This window comes from Pleurodeles waltl, chromosome 9 (assembly GCF_031143425.1).
Source record: "Pleurodeles waltl isolate 20211129_DDA chromosome 9, aPleWal1.hap1.20221129, whole genome shotgun sequence".
NCBI classification, from domain to species: Eukaryota; Metazoa; Chordata; class Amphibia; order Caudata; family Salamandridae; genus Pleurodeles; species Pleurodeles waltl.
In genome coordinates, this window is record NC_090448.1 from 20049774 (window position 1) to 20067682 (window position 17909).

A 17909-nucleotide genomic window follows, 5' to 3' on the forward strand; every position below is an offset into this window, starting at 1 on the left:
ATCTCCATCTGATTTTGAGCCACCACACATCTCCATCTGATTTTGAGCCACCACATACCTCCACCTAGTCTGAGCCATCGCACACCTCCACCTGATGTGAGTGACTGCACACGTCTACCTGACCTCAGAAACCTCACAGCTCCACATGATCTGAGCCACCACACATCTCCACCTGATCTCAGCCACTACACATCCCCACCTGATCAGCCATCACACACCTCCACCTGATATAGCCACCATACACCGCCGCCTGATCTGAACCACCACACACTGCCGCCTGATCTGAGCCACCACACACTGCCACCTGATCTGAGCCATCACACACCTCCACCTTATCTGAGCCACCACACATCATCACCTGATCTGAGCCACAATACACCTCCACCTAATCTAAGCCACCACACACCTCCACTGGATCTGAGCCACCACACACCTCCACCTACTCAAAGCCACCACACACCTCCACCTGATCTGAGACACCACACACCTCCCACTTATCTGAGCCACCACACCCCCCTTATCTGAGCCACCACACATCTCCATCTGATTTTGAGATACCACACACCTCCACCTAGTCTGAGCCACCGCACACCTCCACCTGATCTGAGCCACTGCACATGTCTACCTGATGTCAGAAACCTCACAGCTCCACATGATCTGAGCCACCACACAGCTCCACCTGATCTCAGCCCCTAAACATCCCCACCTGATCAAAGCCATCACACACCTCCACCTGACCTCAGTCACAAGAAACTTCCACCTGATCTGAGCCACTACACATCTCCACCTGATGTGAGCAACCACACACCTCTACCTGATCTGATCCACCAAACACCTCCAACTGATCTGAGCCACCATACACTTCCACCTGATCTGAGCCACCATACACCTCCACCTGAACTGAGCCACTATACACCTCCATCCAGTCTAAGCCACCATACACCACCACCTGATCTGAGCCACCACACACCATCGCCTGATTTGAGCCTACACACATCTCCACCTGATCTGAGCAACCACGCACTTCCACCTTATCTAAGCCACCACACACCTCCACCTTATCTGAGCCACCGCACACCTCCACCTGATCGAGCCACTGCACACTTCCAACTGATCTCAGCCACCGCACACCACTTCGTGATCTCAGCTACCTCACACCTCCACCTGATCTGAGCCACCACAAACCTCCAACTAATCTAAGCCACCATACACCTCCACCTGATCTGAGACACCACACACCTCCCCCTTATCTGAGCCACCACACCCCCCTTATCTGAGCCACCACACATCTTCATCTGATTTTGAGATACCACATACCCCCACCTAGTCTGAGCCACCGCATACCTCCACCTGATCTGAGCCACTGCACATGTCTACCTGATGTCAGAAACCTCACAGCTCCACATGATCTGAGCCACCACACATCTCCACCTGATCTCAGCCGCTAAACATCCCCACCTGATCTGAGCCACGATACACCTCCACCTAATCTAAGCCACCACACACCTCCATCGGATCTGAGCCACCACACACCTCCACCTACTCAAAGCCACCACACACCTCCACCTGATCTGAGACACCACACACCTCCCACTTATCTGAGCCACCACACCCCCCTTATCTGAGCCACCACACATCTCCATCTGATTTTGAGATACCACATACCTCCACCTAGTCTGAGCCACCGCATACCTCCACCTGATCTGAGCCACTGCACATGTCTACCTGATGTCAGAAACCTCACAGCTCCACATGATCTGAGCCACCACACAGCTCCACCTGATCTCAGCCCCTAAACATCCCCACCTGATCAAAGCCATCACACACCTCCACCTGATCTCAGTCACAAGAAACCTCCACCTGATCTGAGCCACTACACATCTCCACCTGATGTGAGCAACCACACACCTCTACCTGATCTGAGCCACCATACACTCCAACTGATCTGAGCCACCATACACCTCCAACTGATCTGAGCCACCATACACTTCCACCTGATCTGAGCCACCATAAACCTCCACCTGATCTGAGCCACTATACACCTCCACCCAGTCTAAGCCACCATACACCGCCACCTGATCTGAGCCACCACCCACCATCGCCTGATTTGAGCCTACACACATCTCCACCTGATCTGAGCAACCACACACTTCCACCTTATCTAAGCCACCACACACCTCCACCTTATCTGAGCCACCGCACACCTCCACCTGATCTGAGCCACCACACACCTCCACCTGATCTGAGCCACTGGACACCTCCATCTGATCGCGGTCACCTCACACCTCCAACTGATCTCAGCCACTGCACACCTCCAACTGATCTGAGCCACCGCACACCACTTCTGGATCTCAGCTACCTCACACCTCCACCTGATCTGAGCCACCACAAACCTCCAACTAATCTAAGCCACCATACACCTCCACCTGATCTGAGCCACCACCCCCCCTTATCTGAGCCACCACACATCTCCATCTGATTTTGAGATACCACATACCTCCACCTAGTCTGAGCCACTGCATACTCCACCTGATCTGAGCCACTGCACGTCTACCTGATGTCAGAAACCTCTCAGCTCCACATGATCTGAGCCACCACACATCTCCACCTGATCTCAGCCACTAAACATCCCCACCTGATCAAAGCCATCACACACCTCCACCTGATCTCAGTCACAAGAAACCTCCACCTGATCTGAGCCACTACACATCTCCACCTGATGTGAGCAACCACACACCTCTACCTGATCTGAGCCACCATACACCTCCACCTGATCTGAGCCAACACACACCTCCACCTGATCTGAGCCACCACACACCTCCCCCTGATCTGAGCCACCAAACACATCTGCCTGATCTGAGCCTCCACACACCTCTGAGCCACCACACACCTCCACCTGATCTCAGCCACTGCACACCACTACCTGATCTCAGACACCTCACACCTCTACCTGATCTCAGCTACTTCACACCTCTACCTGATCTAAGCCACCACATAACTCTACCTGATCTGAGCTAACACACATCCAGCTGATCTGTGCAACTACACATCTCCAGGTTTTCTGAGCCACCACACACCTCTACCTGATCTGAGCCACCACACACATCTACCTCATCTGAGCCACCACACACATCTACCAGATCTGAGCCAGCACACACCTCCACCTGATTTGAGTGACCGTACACCTCTACCTCACCTGAACCATCACACATCTCCACCTGATCTGAGCTACCATACAGCTCCACCTGATCTGAGCCACCACACACCTCCATCTGATTTGAGCCACAACACATCTTCACTGGGTCTGAGCCACCAGACATCTTCACCTGATTTGAGCCACAACACATCTCAGCTACTTCACACCTTTACCTGATCTAAGCCACCACATATCTCAACCTGATCTGAGCTAACACACATCCGGCTGATCTGTGCAACTACACATCTCCACGTTTTCTGAGCCACCACACACCTCTACCTGATCTGAGCCACCACACACATCTACCTGATCTGAGCCACCACACACCTCCACCTGATCTGAGCCACCACACACCTCCACCTGATCTGAGCCACCCCACACCTCCACCTGATCTGAGCCACCACACACCTCCACCTGATCTGAGCCACCACACAGCTCCACCTGATCTGAGCCACCACACACCTCCATCTGATTTGAGCCACAACACATCTTCACTGGGTCTGAGCCACCACACACCTCCACCTGATCTGAGCTACCATACAGCTCCACCTGATCTGAGCCACCACACACCTCCACCTGATCTGAGCCACCACACACCTCCACCTGATCTGAGCCACCATACAGCTCCACCTGATCTGAGCCACCACACACCTCCATCTGATTTGAGCCACAACACATCTTCACTGGGTCTGAGCCACCAGACATCTCACCTGATTTGAGCCACAACACATCTCCACTGGATCTGAGCCACCATACACATCTGGCATGACAGTCAACCAGAAGGCAAAATGCCTCAGTTTCCAGCGAAAGCTGCCATTTCCAGGAGACGTGTACATAAGGAATCTTTTATTTAATGAATTGGTTTCTATTGTGTGTTTAGTGGGGCTTTAAGGCCCACAGGGAGTTGACTGCATTGTAATCACAGGATAAAAAAGCAGACTAATTAGTACATATCAAGCTGCAAAGCATATTATTGTGAGCACAGCATGCTGATCCTGTTCTACATACATCAATAATCAGCAAGTGTTAAAAACATTGCTCTTTCATTCTTCTCGTGTGTACAATAAAGGTGAAAATATGAATGTATATTTAGAACACAGGCACACAAAAGCAGAAGTGCAGAGTTCCTGTTGTCCTGTTCCTCCTCTTCTAGGGTGCAAACCTTGACAGACTAAGCCACACAAGAGGAGTTCCTTCCTGATTCTTCTCACCACCCACACATCTGTGTGAAACACTTGTGTCCAGAGAGACTGTGGGTGCAGAGTGACTCTGTCCACAGTGACTTTGGAAAATGACAGAATGGGCGCTGGATTCCAATGCAACGCCTGGTCCGAGCTCTTTAAAACCGGAAGACTGAGCAGAACATAAACATTTTCTGGATAAAGCCAAGCTGCCAAAGAACAAATCTCTTCAGTTTTGCATTTTCTCGAGGAGACACAAAATGGCCCTTTGCACACTTAATCCATCGCTTGTATGAGCTCCTCCTTAGGAGGGGAGCACGCTCTGGTCGTGGCTGGTTGGTGGCCTGTGTTTTCAGGACGAGAGCCGGGGGACAGAAACGTCCACATAACCAAAGAGTGGGACCTTCTGTTGTCTTTCCTTGCATCATTGAAGGTAGCTTCACACTTCTACACTACAGCTCTTTGTCCTTCTTGATTCAGAGGCTTCAAGTATTTTCTGCACTTCTTGAGAGAAGGGCTTTAGATTTTTTCCAGCACACACGTTATCAAACCAGGTGGTTCTTGGTTTTTAGTGATATGGCCTGTCCGTTGGCTGAGTGCGTTTACTGCTCTTGTGGTCCAGGCTGAGCAGGTATCTAGACAAGAGGTGTAGAGCACCAGGAGGTCCTAAAGTGGCTTAGGGTGTGGACCTCTGGAGCTTCAACCCCTGGCTGCAGTAATGGCATCTGTTTTTGCAAAGCCTCTTGGGATAAAGGCTGTTCCTCCATCTTTCCTTGGTTACTGCATGCCTGTGAGTCTCCTGGCACTTCCTGACGCTGCTGTTTCTATGGGTACGATGAGCTGTTGTTGAGCGGGGCGTGATCACCACCCACCCTCCAACGCATGCAGGCGTCTTTTTGTTTGAGCCATGCTGTTGAAGGAGCTAAAATATAGTATATCAGGGAAGAAGGGAAAGCAATGCAAGGAGATGGGGCTCAGCGCAGACTCTGCACCTCTCTCTACAGTGGAGACCGAGTATTTTTGTTTTAGTTGAAAAGGCTCCAGGACTTTCCATTTTCTATTTATTCCTTTACATAGAGGTTTCAAAATGAGGCCGCCTGTCACTTACCGGAAGTGTTGGTCCTTACCTCTTGATTTGCCTATTTTGGCTTTGAAATGCCCAGCAGCAATTGATTGTTCCCAGTGGGTGCTGTCTTTAGAAGGCCACACTACTACCACTTACACACTTTTAACAAGTGGGTAAAGTCATCGGGCCCGATTCACAAAGGTAAACTTGGTCCAAAAGTCTAAATTTAGACCTAAAGCCTAACTTTGCTAGGACTAAACTTAGACTTAGTGGTCCTAGTTTACCTTTGTGAATCGGGCCCAATGACTTATTTTACTAGTAGTAAAGTTAGACTTTAGGTCTAAACTTAGACTTCAGGTCTAAACTTAGACTTTTGGACCTAGTTTACCTTTGTGAATCTGGCCTGATGACTTATTTTACTAGTAGTAAAATTAGACTATAGGTCGAAACTTAGACTTCAGGTCTAAACTTAGACTTTTGGACCTAGTTTACCTTTGTGAATCAGCCTGATGACTTACTTTACTAGTAGTAAAGTTAGACTTTAGGTCTAAACTTAGACTTTTTGTCTAAGTTTAACTTTGTGAATCAGGCACATCCACGGTTGGGCAGGTTGTTTGAAGTTTCGTGATCCACAGACGATATCATAGGTGTAGCATCTGGTAGCATCTAAATATTCTGTACTTCTTCAACCCTGAAGCTCACTTAAAAGCCCCTTAATTCCCTTCCTGTTTGAGCTGGCAGTGGGGTTAAGAAGAGTATGAAAGACTTCCAGGTCTCAGGCCATGTTCACCCTTTTAACTGCATCAGGGTAAGGTCACCTTCCCGCAGTAATGACATGAGCTCTGGGTCAGGTGATCTTGCTTTGGGCTGCCATTTTCCAGGAAATTCCCAATATCCTGTTTATCCCACTCCATTGGAGTTGCCAGGAGGAGCTCCCTTTTCCATAGTGTGCTCTCACTGCAGTGAGTTTGGTAGAGTTCCTCTTTGTCACCCAATGAGTCTTTGTCGTCACCGGAGAGGTTTTTCCGCAGCATTTTGCTGGCAGAGAAAACCATGCAGTAATGACTGGCAGTCATTCCCTGAATTATTGGATCAATATACACATATGTGGCAGAAAAATACGCCAGTTACCACCCAATATCAAAATCTGAGCTCAGGCAGATGTGGAGGTGCTGGGCGTGTCTCTGGTACGAGGAGTGGACCGCAAGCGGGCACTTTTGTTTAACAACATACATACATGTGTGCTGGACAATGTGAATGTGAGGGTTCGGACGGATGGTTAAGGGTTTGGTGCTCTTTTCTTCTAGGACACGCACAGACGCACACACACACATTGCGTCACCTTCAGGTCTCTGTGCACGATGCCCATGTCGTGAAGATACTTCACCGCATCCAGGATCTGTTTGATGAGCTGGCTGGCATCTTTCTCGGTGTAAAATCCTTTCTCCACGATCCTGTCGAAGAGCTCACCACCGGACACCCTGCCCCAAAATTCAGAGAAGAGAGGGTCAGACAGTGCTGGACAAAACCCACCCTCCTTTCGGAGAAGAGAAGAGAATAGAATAGAATAGAATAGAATAGAATAGAATAGAATAGAATGCAGGACAGCACACACCCTCCTTCTGCTGAAGAGAAGACACGACAAGACAAGGCAAGAGAAGACAAGAGAAGAGAGGGTCAGACAGTGCTGGACAACACCCACCCTCCTTGGAGAGGAGAGGAGAGGAGAGGAGAGGAGAGGAGAGGAGAGGAGAGGAGAGGAGAGAAGAGAATAGAATAGAATAGAATGCAATGCAGGACAGCACACACCCTCCTTCCGCTGAAGACAAGACAAGACAAGACAAGACAAGAGAAGAGAAGAGAGGGTCAGACAGTGCTGGACAAAACCCACCCTCCTTTCGGAGAAGAGAAGAGAAGAGAAGAGAAGAGAAGAGAAGAGAAGAGAAGAGAAGAGAAGAGAAGAGAAGAGAAGAGAAGAGAAGAGAATGCAAGACAGCACACACCCTCCTTCCGCTCAAGACAAGACAAGACAAGAGAAGAGAGGGTCAGACAGTGCTGGACAAAACCCACCCTCCTTTCGGAGAAGAGAAGAGAAGAGAAGAGAAGAGAAGAGAAGAGAAGAGAAGAGAAGAGAAGAGAAAGCAGGCCAGCACACACCCTCCTTCCGCTGAAGAGAAGACACGACAAGACAAGGCAAGAGAAGACAAGAGAAGAGAGGGTCAGACAGTGCTGGACAACACCCACCCTCCTTCTGGAGAAGAGAAGAGAAGAGAAGACGAGGAGAAGAGAAGAGAAGAGAAGAGAAGAGAAGAGAAGAGAAGAGAAGAGAAGAGAAGAGAAGAGAAGAGAAGAGAAGAGAAGAGAAGAGAAGAGAAGAGAGTGCAGGACAGCACACACCTTCCTTCCGGAGAAGAGAAGAGAGTGCTGGACAACACCCACCCTCCTTCTGGAGACGAGAAGATACGAGAAGAGACGAGACGAGACGAGAGCGTCAGACAGTGCTGGATAAAACCCCACCCCCTTCTGGGGAAGAGATGGGAACGTAAGAGAAGGGACGAGATGAGTGAGTGACGACACTCACCCTCCTTCTGCAGTCATTCAACTTTCCCACTCACAGGTACCGGAAATAGCCATTTAAGCTCCAAGATATTGTATTTATAGTTCACATGTTGTATTGCAATGTAAAGGGAGATAACATGGCATGTGATATAAAACAATTAAATTATTTACTATGCCCTACAAAAACTTAAGAAAAAAACGAAATGTCATTTGGCACATCCACTGATACACAAAAGACCGACAGATACCTCCCAGTTAATAACGTACACACCTGTCTGCAGAAGCCACTTGTAAATGAAACATTTACCAAACCTCCTGGCAACCTTGGGGAAACAAACACTAACAAACAACAGAGAGGGTAGAGTGGGGGAGCAGAGAGCAGGGAGGGTGCCTTTGTTACAAAGGATGCAGTGACTGGATGGAGAGCTACTGTGCGTTCTGTCTATTACTGTACTCTGCAAGGCACTGTCTCTGTATGTTGTAGTGTGTTATGGTATAGGCAGGGCCACTGGAATTATGCGATTCTCCAGCCACTGCCTTTTTTGCACAATTATAGATTTGACACATTTGCCATATAATCCATAATCTGATGCATAATTTTCAGATTTTTACCAAAACAAAATTAGTTTCTAGCACAAACGGTTCAAAAGTTACTAAAAGCGCAGGAAGCCCCTTTGTAAATGGTTGACTGGTCACCTTTCCATCTCTTCTTACTATTCCTGGGTATTAATTTGGCTCTGATGAGGCGCTACCAACGTCCGGACAGTGTTAATAGGTGTAAAAATAACAATAGAAAAAAAAGTAATGCTATCACAACATGTGCAGAATTATGCCACACAATTTGCCTGTTTTTGCCACACAATTTACTCAACCCTGCTGCATAATTTGGCCCTCCCCTGGCACTCAAGTCCAGTGGCCCAGGTTTTAAGACTCTATGGGCCTGGTTTAGATTTTGGCAGATGAGTTACTCTGTCACAACGGTGACGGACAGCCCGTCCACCGAAATATAAATCCCATAAGATATAATGTAATTTATATTTGGGAGTCATCCAGCCGCCGAAATCTAAATCAGGCCCTATATTACCCCGTATAGTGGTATACGATGATGGACTATGTTACCTGGGAAGCTGTGCTATAGAACGTTGTGGTATGGTTGCTTATGTTACGTTATTTACATTTATATAGTGCCAACTACCATTTTTCGGACATTGTGGCCCATTCCCAATCTCCATACCCTTTTGTTTGTGTCGGGAAGGTCAGCAATTTGTTGTGTCTGTTGTTTGTTTCCCCGAGGTTGCTAGGATGTTTGGTAGATGTTTTGTTTACAAGTGGCTTCTGCAGACAGGTGTGGATGTTATTAACTGGGAGCTATCTGTAGGTCTTTTGTGCATCAGTAGATGTGCCAAATGATTTTTCGGTTTTTTTCTTAAGTTTTTGTAGGCCATATTAAATAACAAAATTGTTTTATATCACATGCCATGTTATCTAACTTTATATTATAATACATTATGTGAACTACAAATAAAACATCTTGGAGATTAAGGGGGTCATTCCGACCCCGCCGTGACCGACGGGAAGCACCGCCAACAGGCTGGCGGTGCTTTCCTGCCCATTCTGACCGCGGCGGTAAAGCCGCGGTCAGAAAAGGGGATCCGGCGGTTTTCCGCCGGATTACCCCTGGCTGGGCTGAATCTCCATGGCGGCGCTGCTTGCAGCGCCGCCATGGAGATTCTGACCCCCTTCCCGCCATCCTGTTTCTGGCTGTTTTTACCGCCAGGAACAGGATGGCGGGAACGGGTGTCGTGGGGCCCCTGGGGGCCCCTGCACTGCCCATGCCACTGGAATGGGCAGTGCAGGGGCCCCCTAACAGGGCCCCATCATGATTTTCACTGTCTGCTTAGCAGACAGTGAAAATCGCGACGGGTGCAATTGCACCCGTCGCACCCCTGTAACACCGCCGGCTCCATTCGGAGCCGGCTCCTGTGTTGCAGGGCCTTTCCCGCTGGGCCGGCAGGCGCTCCCTTGGCGGGCGCCCGCCGGCCCAGCGGGAAAGTCGAAATGGCCCCTGCGGTCTTCTGACCGCGGAGCGGTCTTTTGACGGGGGAAGTTTGGCGGTCGGCAACCGCCGCCCACCAAACTTGGAATGACCCCCTAAATGCCCATTTCCTGCACCTGGGATTGCGTAAGAGCCAAAGTCCTTATGACAAAGTCTCTAGTGATGACACATAATTGTAGGCTGGTAAATAAAACGGTTAAATTGATTTTCAACAAATTGGATGCCAAGTTCACCACGTTACGATAAATGCGGTGCTTTGTTCAGATTTGTGCTGGGAAGGAGTTATGTTACAACCAGTAATAAAGGGAGAGCTCGTTGTTTTCAGGGCTTCGACAGTGATTGTTAAGTTAGTGGTACTGTTCACTGCTGCCACGAATGCTCTGTAATGACAGTGATCGTAAAGCATCAAACACAGCCTCACAGGTGGAAAATCAAACACAGCACCACCTGCTCTCCCAACATCCAACTACGTGATTTACAAGGAAGAGGCTCATTCCCTGGGCTGAGCATTCTGATTATTTCAGGATTAAAGAAACATTGGCAAAACCTATTGGTCTGGCTTTGGCAAGCTGTTGCAATGGTTATTTCATCTTATTGCAAGCCTGCACCAGAAAGTTCAAAGGAAAACTGCCCACCACACAACATGGCCACAATATGCTTTTCAATGTATAAACATTTCACTTTACTGCTTAGGATTTTCTTTAACTAAAACCCTTCAAGTTGTGCTATGCATTTTATTATTATTGTTCGTGAAGGAGACAAAATTAACAAAGCACTCATATTGCACAAAGGTACAATGTTACAGCATCACTTAAACACCTGCAAACAAACTTAGCAGTTGTGGCAATCACATAAGGCAGGACTCCCCAGATCAGTCCTTGAGGGGTTTGTAGGTGTTTCCCCTTACAGTAGTCGGCTGCAACAATCACTGCTGCAAAAATATACAGACGCGTCAATAAATCCATATTGTGGAGGGCACACCACAGAGGGCGAAGAACTGACATGCACACATGTCTGTATGGACATTGGATTTGATTAGCACCAGACGGGGCGCAAAGTGCAATTACCGTATCATTTTGCACACAACGCATAATGGACGTGAACACAAATAGAATAACATACTAGGTAGGAACTTTGGTTGCTGTATACTACAGAGTCGCCCTGAAGCCATTCCACCTTGGTATTGGAATGAAATGTGTTGAATTTATTGCTTTTTTTAAATTTGTTTATAAAGAATAAAGAGAGATGTAACAGGGAGATTTGTGTACAAGCCAATACTTTGCGTACTACGGTGTGCTCGTTGTAATATTTATTGATCATTTAAACACTTCATAACAGCAACTATAAAAAAAGAAATGGGAAATAAATCACCACCTAACTGGCCTCCAAAAGTGCTGGCAAAAATAAATAAGCTGTATTTAATGTGAATATGGAAAAAAATAACACAATACTAACATGCCAAGAGAAAGGAACTGTTTTTAGGTGGATGTGACCAATGTACACAGGCTTTATGCAGTCACAGGGAAGGGAGCCAATGAGTAAAGTAGACTGACCCATTGCCCTATGCTGAATGCTTGTGGTAGTCAATGCTTAATTTGAGCCGGTGGTTTCCCGGCACCAGCACTTAATTGTCAGCACCAGCACTTATGACACCTGCCACATGGTGGCACTGTTTGTTTCATTTAGAGACAATCACAGCAACATTTTGTTAATTAATTAAACATACACTATGATTGACTAATACCTGCTGCCAAAGTCGTTCTTTTAGCCTTGCGAGCCTGGAACTGTCAGCACTGTCACACTTGCAGGAGTGTGACATTATTAGATGTGTTGCTGCGGTAACTGGCAGCATTGACAGTGGCAATGCGGGGGACAAACGGAGTGGCCTCCTGACTAGGGCCCTGCCACTTATTTTGTTATTATTTATTTTTTTTACCAATCAAGCACTGGTAGTTTTTTGTATGCAAAATATGAATTGCAATTTAATAGACCAATGCATAAAGCCAGCTGACTAAAAGGCTGCCCATGTATGTATAACATCTATGATTTTTTTAGAGAAAATGGTCAAGTGTCTCAGATAAAGAGGACCCTATTGCCACACCTAAAAGTACAGATCTCATGGGGAAGAAATGCTGCAGTTCGGCTCAGTTCCTGTTTTACCCGCGAGAGGGCGCCAGAAGCTAACTTATTGAATTCACGGACGAGCACATAAGAAAAGCAATCCCAATGAGCAATGATTTATGGCACAGATGGGTTTACAAGTCTAAGGGATTGATAGGTAACTCTGGTCTCACACAAGGCGCTGGAAACCAGAAGAATGGCGCAGCTGAGGCTCCAAGGATCCTTGGTGTAAAGCCATGCAGCACATTTGTGGGTCTTTGACAACGGTAATACTGCGTCGGTGACCCATCGTGGGGACAGACATTGCGAGGACCACACACATAGAGTGACCAATTTTGAGGAGCAAAAACCGGGACATGTCAGACATAAAAAAAGGACTAAAGACTTTACACCCACTTTTATATCTGGCCTGTCCCGTTTTTTGCGTAGCTTTGTGAATGTGTGCCTATACATGTGTGTTTACATATAAATACACAAACACACATTTACAAGACTACACATATAAAATTAGCTATGGCTTGACCTCCCTTCCTGCACCCCCCCAACCCACCACCACCCACCTCTCTCTGCTCCCCACTCCGGTGTCTCTGGTGGGAGCAGACAGGGGACTGTGTTGCCTCACAGTAATAGATAAATTAATTTAATTATTGAATACTCGACGCCTCGTCAGGGGTAGTAAGCGCTATACAAATACTATTAAAATACTTTGTAGGCGTCTGTTAAAGGAGTGCATACCTTTAACATATGCTTCCCTAGATGATCTGACTGACCTTTGTCCTAAAAACCGAGACATTTATGTAACGATCTGACCTTTGTCCTAAAAACCGGGACATTTGTTTAAAATTAAGAGAGGCGTCGGGACACCGCGACAGTCCTCTATAAACCGGGAGTGTCCGGGGAAATCCTGGATGTCAGGTCACCCTAACACCCAGCTGATGGAAATCAGTCAATCATGCATCAGTAGCATTTGTCGATGGAGATCTGTTCCATCTCAGAGAACCACTCTTTGGGGCTCTCTGAATGGGGTGGTTTCCAAACCTTGCAGGTGGACAAGGGATGCTGCTGTGGAGCGAGGGCCTCCCCTCTCAGCAGGAATCCACAAGGATACCTGATTTATATGACCTCATCATGCCCCCAAGGTGTTGCATTATCTGGACCCCGAGACGACTTTAATTTTCCTTTCACTTCTCCAGAGCTAAAGAGGTGGAGTGGTGACCATGCAGGCCGTCTATGGATGGGTGAATCTATATTAAGGCTCCCAGTTTTCCGTTTTCACTGATTTTTACAGACAATAAATACAGACAGAAAACAATGCGTTTCCTATCTGTATTTAAGTGGAAAAATACTGAAAATTGTGATTTTTGTGAAGACTCTTCATGAATTCCAGGCAAAAGCTGAGCAGACAGTGAGATAGGGAGTTACAAAACAGGACCAGATTACCTTAAATACAGCCACATTATGTTAACATATATTTGTAGAATGAAGGCTGATATGCACCTGTGGGTGGAGTGTTTTGTTATATGTGGCTGCTTATTTTGCTAAAACGCGACAGACTTCCACTAATGAGTGCACGTTTTAGAGCTAAGTAAGCGTGGCGATCCGGCTGATAAGAACACGATCAACTGTACGAGAGTTAAGGTAGCTACAAATGTGCTCTTGCAACAGGTTCAAGTCCTACAAATCTGTCAGGTGTCCACCTGGTCTTCAGTTTACATATTCACCAAGCATTACTACCACAGGAGCTCTCAGGCCAGATTAGTATGCTGAGGAGCCCCCCCAGAACTCGGGGCCCTCCCTCCCCCCACCACAGGGGCTGTGGGAGCCTTTATTATACCACTGATTACAACCTCGACTGGTGCACATCTCTGTATTGCCTCAGCTGCACTTTGGGTCATTCAACTTCTCCACTCTAAGGCGAGGAGTGAGGTTTGTTTCAGGTCACCAATCTAACAAAATTTTGAGGCTGAGTTTTTTGCTCACTGTTCTCTTTAGATAATTCATGCCTTATGGGCAGATGAGGGGTCTGCTGAAATCTACAGCAAAGCTTTTTCTGACCGGTACTCCACTGTATAGCAGACTTTTTTTTACCCTCCCCCTCTCTTCTTCTGAAGCATTGATTTTAGGAAATAGTTTTTCGGATGTTTCCTACAACTTGGTTCTTTATTTTTGTTTGGGCCTTGGTAGAATAAAGAAATACATTGGTCATCTCCAGCGTGTATGGCACCTTTATCAGTGCACTTGTTTGTATTGGTATTATATAGCGCAAACCTAGAATGGACTCATCGATCGCTGTAAATTGTATGAGAAGTTGGGAGATGATCCTAGATCATGTACGTGAAGTGGGGATTACAGAAATACATTTTACATACATTTAGGCACAGGGAGATTACGTGATTTGCCTAGAATCACACACTGTTAGGTGAGGTAGTGAGGCTGGGACTCAAACCGGGGTCCCCAGGTTCTGAAGGTGGCAGCTCCAACCGCTGGGCCACATCTTCACCAACAGTAGTTGCATCACTTTTGAGCTTGAAGCCCTAAGTAATCTAAGGCCGGTGCTGCAGCACCAGATGAATTACACAATAATATTCTGGATACAGTCTGACATCTGGAGCTGTATCTAGATGAGGAACTCAAACGAAGACCGGAAGTTGTGCATAACCTACTGTACTGCACAGAGCACTCACTAGGATTGCGCAAAGCTGCAATTATGTTCTTCTGCATGAGATTTTTTTCTGCAAAATTCTGCAAACTTTGCAGCATTTGCAATGAAATAAGTTATCCACAGTTCTTTCTAAAATCATTCTCAGCAGAAACCCACTTTTGTGTCTGAATTTTCCAAAAACTTCTTCTACGAGCAAAGTTGAGAAATTTTGATTCTGCATACAATTAGTTATTTTTCCCCCCTGCGCCGTGTCTGTGCTTTACAAAAACTCCTTCGTTAAATAACAGAAATAGAAAAATGAAATAAATTACTCATTAAATAACTTGTTCTTCTAACATACTCCTACCCAATAAGATGTGCACTATGGAATTTGGCACAATATGGAATAATGTGAGCAATTATTTTTTTTAACTGGCCATTTATTCAGCAATCCAGAGACCGCAATAGCAGAACACCAGCACTGCACCAAGAATGGATCTTTAAAGCCCATCCCCTTTTCACTGAGCAGGCACTAACCTGGCGAAAGGCCTTATGGTTGTTTTATCTTAATATCCCGTCCATAGGGCGGCCTCGATGTGAACAGGACTCACACAAAGTAATGCCCATATAAATGTAAGAGTATTGCTCGGGTAAACCATCATGTTGTGGCCAGCGGCAGCTCCTCCGTGATGGCGGAGGAGCGTCGCCTTCCTGCTCAAAGCCAGCAGATGAATAATAAAATGATAATAAAACAATTTTATTATCAATTTATTTTTCACTGACAGCAAAGATGAGCCTGGAGCGGTGTGGGCCATTCCCTTGGACAAGGCGGGGAGGAGCGGTGGTGGGGACTTGTAAGTGGGCATGTCAGTTTACCCAGCGGTCAGTCTGTCCAGCTGTTAGTTTGGCCGGCTTTCTTAGGCTGGCCAAACAGACATGCACTCTTATAGTTCTCCAACCCAGCTGTGTTCCACATCTGGGGTGGAGAAAAGGCACAGGCTCCCTGTCCCTGAGCGAGCATCATACCAGCCCGTTCAGGCCGATCTCAACCCTTCTCTCATGCTTGGTAATATCATGAGAGCAGCGTCTGGATTGGATGGGGACTCTGCGAACCTGTGCAGTGGGGCCCATGGCCTGCCAGGAGCAGAGAATCACCGAGGCGGCCGGCATTTTTTTATTATTATTCCACCCCCTCACCCCCCAGCCCCCACCACTTTTTATTTGCAACACTGCTGGCTGTCGCTAATTTCCTGACATATGAATGTAGAGAAATCCTGCCTTCTTCGCATTAGGAAAAAATTGTGCCATCCCAAGCAAATCAAGTTATGGCTATAAAGGTGTTTTTTCTTTAAAGTTCCCTCTGCGCCCAGAAACTGAGCCAAACCCTTGCCCCTTTCAGCCTGCAACAAAAGAAAGCTTTTCTTTCTGGGCCAAGCACTCCTCCCCTCCCTCTAGATAGGCCTCTAGGTATATGCAACCTGTAGGGTCAACAAAATTAACATTTCGCCCACAAAGTTGCTAAATTTGTCACATGTCAATGTCACACAATCCATCTGCATAAAAAATACTCAGATGTACATTTTTTCAGAAATTGTTTCTGCAAAATTTTTTGAGAGACAATTTGCTCAGTTAACATGGACTTTTGCAGATTTGCGTCTTTTTTTTACAGCAAATTGTTTAGACATAAAGGTGGAATAAGAAAGAAATCTTCAAGTCTGCAGCGGAAAATTAACTTAATACACTTCTCACGTCTTCCTACCAAGTCAAATATTCAGAGCCTGATGGTCACATTAGACTCAGACCTACATTTTGAACCACAAATGAGTGCAACAAATGCACTGTACCAAGCATCCCTCATTTGTGAGGATCGCTGCCTGCTGCTTTGGGCACATCGGATTGCTTTTGCCCTCACTGTGGTGATGTATCGTCGCAACATCTGTCGTGACGGTCTTGCTTAAAAGCTGCACAATTTACTAACCGCTCAGATCCATGCCCCTGGTGCATTATCAGCTTGAGATAATCAAAGGGTTTTACTCCCGCCCAGATGACCCCAACTGTAGATATTGGTTCAACAAGAAGTGACATCATGCACCCTTTGACCCATGATGACATCACAAGGTTAACTGCTTTTCTAGATCCACCCACCAGTAAACTCATCTTTGCTGCTGACGAGTTGGAAGAAGGGAAAAGGCTAGAAATTACAGAAAGTAAACAGAGATCTCCTCAATTTCTCCTCTTGATAGTGCCTTCATGGCTCCTGAGACGCAATCAAGCAGTGACCACATCACGCATGGGCGTAACGGTGGCCCTGGCACTTTGTGGTGCAGGAGAACCCTATCCTTCAGGGCGCCCAATACGGTGTACGCTAAATGTACATCTGCAAACTTATGGGAGTCTAAGTGCCACTCATCACCTTCTTCAGAGGTGCCACGGGTAGCAAAGAACAATCTAAGACTATCAGCCACTGCCCGATCTACCCCCACGTCCATGGCTCTGACCCACCTTCTTCAGAGGTGCCATGGGTACCAAAGGACAATCTAAGGCTATCAGCCACTGCCCGATCTACCCCCACGTCCATGGCTCTGACCCACCTTCTTCAGAGGTGCCATGGGTACCAAAGGACAATCTAAGGCTATCAGCCACTGCCCGATCTACCCCCACGTCCATGGCTCTGACCCACCTTCTTCAGAGGTGCCATGGGTACCAAAGGACAATCTAAGGCTATCAGCCACTGCCCACTCTACCCACGTCCATGGCTCTGCCCACCTTCTACGGAGGTGCCATGGGTACCAAAGGACAATCTAAGGATATCAGCCACTGCCCGCTCTACCTGCGTCCATGGCTCTGACCCACCTTCTTCAGAGGTGCCATGGGTACCAAAGGAAAATCTAAGGTTATCAGCCACTGCCCACTCTACCCGCGTCCATGGCTCTGACCCACCGTCTTCAGAGGTGACATGGGTACCAAAGGACACTCTAAGACTATCAGCCACTGCCCGCTCTGCCTGCGTCCATGGCTCTGACCCACCTTCTTCAGAGGTTCCATGGGTACCAAAGGAAAATCTAAGGTTATCAGCCACTGCCCGCTGT

The 17909-nt window shown here is 47.2% G+C and overlaps 1 protein-coding gene across 1 annotated transcript in view; it reads right to left on the reverse strand.

The window, feature by feature from the left end:
- Positions 1-17909, reverse strand: part of CAMK1 (calcium/calmodulin dependent protein kinase I) — a 355059-nt gene that overhangs the window by 23484 nt on the left and 313666 nt on the right. Inside the window, exon 5 of the mRNA XM_069206148.1 lies at positions 6786-6924. Within this exon, the coding sequence (XP_069062249.1) occupies positions 6786-6924 (139 nt within the window). The remainder of the gene's footprint in view (positions 1-6785; positions 6925-17909) is intronic.